Consider the following 6,556-nt stretch of genomic DNA (forward strand, 5'->3'; position numbering starts at 1 on the left):
TGGCTGGCCATATAACCCTTACTCAAACCTTCGACTACATGTTTTCGTTTGTCCTTGCTATCGGTATCTCACAATGTTACTATCCAACCCCCGCTCAATCTAATAATCTTCACGTTTCGCGAAGACCAGGGCACCCAACATGGCTTGTATCTTTAGCAGGCCATTACATGCTCTAATTTTTTGCTTTGCTCATGACCAGCAGCTTAGTTTATCCCCATTCCCCTAATCTCAACGACTCCCGAAATGTCACGCACTCTCCGGAGGCTCTAGGGTATCCCTTACTCGCTCCTTACGCTTCGAAAGCTGCAAACGTTCGTTCAACGATGTCTTCAGTTGCATGTGAGGGCGGAGGATCACGAACTGCGACATATAATGCTGCCGTCACAATAATCACGATACCTACCACCGACCATGAGTCGGGAGTGAAATTGAAGAAGACCCGCTCAAGAATCGTAGCGAATACGATCTTAGGAAAGGTGTTTAGGTCTGACTATGGAAATTAGGGCGTCAAAACACGTACCTGGGTGTAAACAGCGGTCGTCCCCCTTCCGGCTGTTTCGCGCTGGAGGCCCATGGTGATAAGGAGCTAGGAGAAGCCAACGTATGGTTGGAAATATTTCGCGCGATGACCGGGATAGCAGGCGCACCTGTCCAAAGAATCCAGTGATTCCCAATGCCAGAAAGAGAGCGATCCATTTCCAATGCGTAGAGAAGATAAGGGGGGTACCCATTATTGCTATCCTGGGCGAAGATTAGGGTTACGAGCACTGAGTGATTATCAAAATTTATTTACCCGATACTAGACGCAATGACCGACTGTAGTGAGAATGAAGCTAAGGAATGGAGCGCGTGAGCGCGAGAACCGATGGCGCGAATAGTTGTAACTTTGGAGGTAAGCAAGGACATGATAGAGAAATCGGTGAAGGGCTCACAAGCAGCGGTGGTTCCAAGTACGCCAATTAGTGCAACGCTAGAGCACGTCAACTGGGCCTAAGGATATTAAATGGTCAAAATCTATTAGCACGTACCCAACCGCAAGCAAACGATGTTCAGGATCCCTGGATTCGTCAACCGGTAAGTCCCCAAATAAAGATTCTGGTTGCGCAATGCAGATGACACCGGAGATGCTGAACGCTACTCCTATCAAAAGGCCATACTTGTATGCAACTTGAAGCGGGACATACGTCCAGCTATGATCTGCCCCACAGATACCGTCTCCCCGAGAAATACAGCGCCTGCGACGGCGGTTGTCGTCGGCATCAGAAAGGTGAGAACGGTAGCTTCTGAAAGGGAAAGATACTTGAGGGAATAGTATACGCCGCAGATACCGGTGAAACTGAGAATGAAACACAGTCAATGCATAAGAAGAAAAGTGAGTCTTCGTACCCGCATATTCCGCGAAATACGAGAAGCGCACGTGCCCCGTGGGGTCCTCTGAAAGGCTCAGGAATTCCTGCACATAGCATGTAGGTCACAGAGCCAAGGTAAGTTATACTCTGGAGGACTTCTGTTTTAATAATACGTGGAATCGTGCTTGGCAGAATAAACACACCATGTGGATGGCGATTAACTACAGAAAACTGATGAGGCGGGAATAGGTAAGACAGGCTTGAAGCTCACCTGAAATGTCGGCACTGACTCGTCGAGTCTATTCAGTTCCTTCACACAGACATTTCCTATAGAAAAGATGAAAGAAGCCGCGACAATAAGCAGAAAACCCGTGTTCCTTTGGTAGGCATCTTTCAGGGAAGATCGCCAATCTCGAAGAACGGCTTTGGGAAGGAGAGGAGTATTTTCGTCTCGGACCTCGACAGTCATGACTTGGGGTTCAGAAAGAGAGCAGGTTGTCGTCGCAGAAAGATAGACATATGTATGGTGCGAAAGATAACTGACATTGCGTCACCATTATCTTTCTGGAGATGGCCCTCCGTCTGCGTGTATGTAGGGCCTGACTTTGTAATTATGACAAAGATCCCAAGCGTAAAGTACACCCCGGGGGGTACCTACCCAAGAACACAAGTCAGCTCAGAATGGTATCAATCCAAGAATTAGTGACGTTACCCATTCTTCAGCTGTAGTGACGACGACACAGAATATATTGGGCAAGGAGATCTGGTGAGATGAATGACCAACACACATCAACTGGACCATAGATAGGGGAAAGGGCGACGCCTTCTTGAGCTGTTCGTCCTCATCTTGCATCATTCCAATCGGTTTAAGATCGTGCTAGTCAGGAGTCTAAATGGTATTGCCCTTTTAGGCGTGCTTTGACAGCAAGGTCGCGCCATATGTGCATTGAATTCATGATTGAGGAAATGTGCCCTCAGTGATAAACCAAGAGCTCGACACTGTTTGACCTGTCATACGGCCCTTGTCAGCTACTTAAAGGTCCGTGAAGGTAATGGATAGTGAATTGTGCTTACCTTATCTGCGGTAAAGGATTAAGATGGACTGGCCCATCTTAAGTTGTATGCGGATGGAGTACAAAAACATGGAGAAGATTTCCAGTAAGCTAGACTAAAGCACTTGACCAAGGAATGGAAAGGATGATGAACAAGTCGAACTTGAATAATTCATGGACTGACTCATTACTATGGGGACAGATGCTCCCACGGTCATCTTCGTCTGTTCTCCCATGTTTGTTAGAGTCTGATAACGAGATGACCTCACTTGCCGTCAGAATAGACTCGGAAATCAAAATGGACGATTCCCATCTATAGACTCGTCGGAAAATAAGGTGGCTGGATGAGTAATCCAAGTACAAGACCTCTTTAGCTTCTCTCCGCTCATCAGTCATGTCGTCCTTGGTCGCTCTCATCCTTGGTGCAGGCCCCAACGTTGGCCACCACGTCGCCAAAGCTTTGCAGTCCCAGAAATACAAGGTCGCTTTGGGCTCTCGCAATCCAGACGTCGATAAGCTCAAGAAGGACGGCTTCTTCCCCGTCAAGGTCGATGTCACACTGCCAGACAGCGTCTCTGCCGCGTACAAGACAGTCTCCACCGAGCTCGGGACCCCCAACGTAGTCGTATTCAACGGTGCGTCGAAATATGTCGGTCCAATATGTCACTGATTTCCTCGCAGCCGCTGCTTGGCGCCGTCCCGAGATTGAAACCGATCCTCTCTCCTTGCCTTTGGAAGACTTCAAGCGGACCATGTCAGTACCCACCAGCGTATACAGCGTGGCTCAGGAAGCGCTGAAAGGATTCCGGTCCTTCTCTTCTGGCCCAAAGGCCTTCATCATAACCGGCAACGTCCTCCCTTTCCTCCCTCACGACAACCTAGCCTTATATGATCTCCAAACGCTGAAAGTGGTGGAAGCTCATCTTGCAGAGGTATTCTGGAATGCGTATATCAAGGAGGGGATAAGGTTCGATAATCTTTTCTTCGGCCGACGTGTCTCTTGTCCAATCGGTTGACATAGATTCCATTATGCCCTCCTGGTTTCGCAGGAGGGCACCCTCCCGGATTATAGTGACTTCAAGACAAGCGGGCCTGCCCATGCTACGGCGTATTGGGAGATCATCAGTAGCGAGAAGCCCAAGGGCTGGGATTATCGGTTGCGTTTCAGTCATTTATCCTGCTACTTTGGCTGACGGGTCTAATAGATTCACGCTTGATGGGAAGAAATGGAACAAGGCAAACTAAGATTCTGGAAAAATGTTGTAAATGTACTTGTACACTATGGATTTACACCTGCCCCTCTTTCTGTTAAGTTTCTAGTAACCAAGCTCCACCTGACTTGAACACATAGGGGTACATGTATATTCCCCCCCCCCCCCCCCTACTCTTAAGGAACACAAAACGACCCTTCTTCCCCCTGCGCCGAGAGAGACGATGTATGTTGTCGATATCAACTCCAGGCTCAAGGTCCGATCGATGTGATGTGGCGACCTCCAAGATGAACGGCAATTCCCCCTGGGTTTCATCGATGGCATTGGTCAACCGATTCCAATAGTCCTAGAGATGAATTGTTATCCCTTAGGGCGATGTTTAACCCTGGCATGAGCCGGGCCGACCTGATGTGTATTTTGCTGTACTAGAGATTTATGATTATGTTCTGACCCCTTCTGCTGTCATGATGATACGATTGTACTCTTTTCACTGATGCTTTGTACTGATGAGTGCTCTTTCAGAATACACAATGCATCTTGTATCCATTGTCTTGTACTTTGGCATCTACTTCTAATGGTGTCTTTCTAACTTGCTGTCTTCTGGAGATGTTGAGTCGAAAAGTTTGAACTGTGACTTGAAGTTGTTGGAATAGCAATCCCGAGCGAGTACGAGAATGTACTCGAAGATACGATGCTAATCAGTGGCAGCTGACTTGGACTATGATCCAGACTTATGTAGTATTTCGTAGAAAGATCTTGAAGTAGTACAAAATGTATTTAAGTAGAACATCTCTCTCTCGAGGAAAATCTAATCCTTTGTACACTACTCTACTCTATACTTACAATAGGTTATGGGCCCTGGCCATAACTGAATTTACATTGCTACTCACTTTGCACTCTTTCATACTTTACATACACATGTAGAACCACATGGATAGCCAGTCTGTGTATAGAATTGACCCCCTTAAGGGCCTGGAAAATTATCCAATGTGGAAAATCAAGATGATCAATATCCTAACTGATTTAGGACTAATTGATTATGCAGATGTGTTGGGATAGCAATCCTGAGTGAGTACAAGAATGTACTTGAAGAGATGATGCCAATCAGTGACAGCTGACTTGGATCGTGATCTGGACTTATTTAGCATTTTGTAGAAAGATCTCAAAGTAATACAAAATGTATTTAAGTAGAGTGTCTCTCTCTCAAGAGGCTAATTCTAATCCTCTGTACATTACTCTGCTCTCTACTTACAACAAGATAGAAGCATTCTGACCTCAGCAGACATGACATGATATATATTGCTGGTTCAAAGACTTCAGCAGAAGTCTGAAAGGCTCTGAAAGATATGTATGAGTCTAGAGGACCCATGGGAATTGTCCTTGTCAGAAGGAAATTCTTCAGAGCTCAGTGTGAAGAAGGAGGAAACATAGAGGAGCATATTAGGACTATGAGGTCCTATCAGGAGGAGCTTGCATCCCTTAAGCAGAAAGTTGAGGAGGAGGACTTCTCTATTACACTGCTTACATCACTTCCAGAATCTTGAAATTCATTCATCTTATCAGTGGATACTGCTGACTTGAAAGATTCTTACAAGTTGATTTCCTGAATTCTCTAAAAGACATTCAATTAAAGGAAAAGGCTTCTGATTAGACCATGATGCTTGCAGCACATGGCAAGAAGTCCAATCTAAAAGTCACATGTTATGGATGTGAGAAAACTGATCACATCAGGACAAATTGCCCAAATGGGAAGAAGAATTCTGGAAAGTCATGGAAAGGAAAGAGAAGGAGCCAGACCCAGGCATATGTTGCCAAATCAGACTCAGACTCAGACTCAGAAGACTATGCATTTTGTGCAACAGACATTGCACTTATCTCACTCTCAGGAGTATTATAGCTAGGAGACTCTGGCACTACCAGATATATAGTCAAAAATAGATTATATTTTTCTAACTATGTTGAGACTCCAGAACATGAAGTTATTAGTGTAGGCAAATCCAAAGGCTTGAGAAGGAGAACTGTCAAGATTAAAATAATTGAAAGAGAAAAGATCACTCCAGTTACACTAAAGGAGTGTATCCACTGTTCTGATGCACCATTCAATCTTATATCACTAAAGCACATCACAGATGCCAGATTTGAACTCAAATTCAAAGAGTCCAGAATGGATATTATCTCACCACATGATAAGACAATCAGCTATAGAGATAAAATATCAAAACTGTATAGCCTTGACATCATTGTTTCAGAAATAACTCAGGCTTATGCTATAAAATCAATCTGATCATGGCAAAAGTGGCATAAAACATTAGGCTATTTAAATATGAGATTAGTAAAGAGACTATTTAGAAAGAAAGTAGTCAAGAGGATGAATATAGATGAATCAGCTGAGCCTTAGACAGATTGCATAGCTGGCATAAAAGCCAAGCATCATACTAAGCTATTTCCACAGGAAGCCAAAAGAAACTACACTGAAATAGGGAAAATAACATTTTCAGATCTATAGGGGCTGGCCTGAACTCAGGGTATCCATGATGAAAGATATTTATATAAGCTTCACAGATGAAAAATCTCAGAGAACAATGTTGTATTTTTTAAAGTCAAAGTAAAGTATGGAAATTCAAAAGAAGATTTAACAGTATTAAAAATACATCAAAGTTCATAAAGGGAAGGATCTGAAGTTTATGAGGATTGACAATGGAAAGGAATATGTCAATGAAGAGATAAAGAAATATCTCCAGAATTATAGCATACAGTTGGAATTGACTACAGCATACTTTTTATCTTAAAATAGAGTTGCTGAGAGAATAAATTAGACTCTTGTGGAGCATGCATGTGCTATGCTAGAAGAACATCACCTATCAAAGTTTCTATAGTCTGAGGCAGTAGCATATGCCACATACCTAAAGGACTGATCACCAACTAGGGCCATCAAAAATGATCT

At 44.1% G+C, this 6,556-nt stretch overlaps 2 protein-coding genes across 2 annotated transcripts; one reads left to right on the plus strand and one right to left on the minus strand.

The window, feature by feature from the left end:
* Positions 1-5: 5 nt before the first annotated feature.
* On the minus strand, positions 6-1,818 carry BT62DRAFT_973939 (drug/metabolite transporter superfamily; the record flags this gene model as incomplete). The annotated part of the gene is made up of 10 exons (XM_043189139.1): positions 6-303; positions 362-466; positions 521-586; positions 648-741; positions 794-884; positions 933-970; positions 1,029-1,134; positions 1,185-1,336; positions 1,387-1,533; positions 1,640-1,818. 10 exons carry the CDS (start codon positions 1,816-1,818, stop codon positions 247-249), a joined length of 1,035 nt encoding a protein of 344 aa, XP_043035670.1. The 3' UTR covers positions 6-246.
* Positions 1,819-2,610: 792 nt separating this feature from the next.
* On the plus strand, positions 2,611-3,646 carry BT62DRAFT_973940 (uncharacterized protein; the record flags this gene model as incomplete). The annotated part of the gene is made up of 4 exons (XM_043189140.1): positions 2,611-3,036; positions 3,083-3,368; positions 3,423-3,557; positions 3,607-3,646. Exons 1-4 carry the CDS (start codon positions 2,796-2,798, stop codon positions 3,644-3,646), a joined length of 702 nt encoding a protein of 233 aa, XP_043035671.1. The 5' UTR covers positions 2,611-2,795.
* Positions 3,647-6,556: the final 2,910 nt, after the last annotated feature.

The sequence above is a fragment of the Guyanagaster necrorhizus genome (genome assembly GCF_019112545.1).
Source record: "Guyanagaster necrorhizus MCA 3950 unplaced genomic scaffold BT62scaffold_31, whole genome shotgun sequence".
Classification (NCBI taxonomy): domain Eukaryota; kingdom Fungi; phylum Basidiomycota; class Agaricomycetes; order Agaricales; family Physalacriaceae; genus Guyanagaster; species Guyanagaster necrorhizus.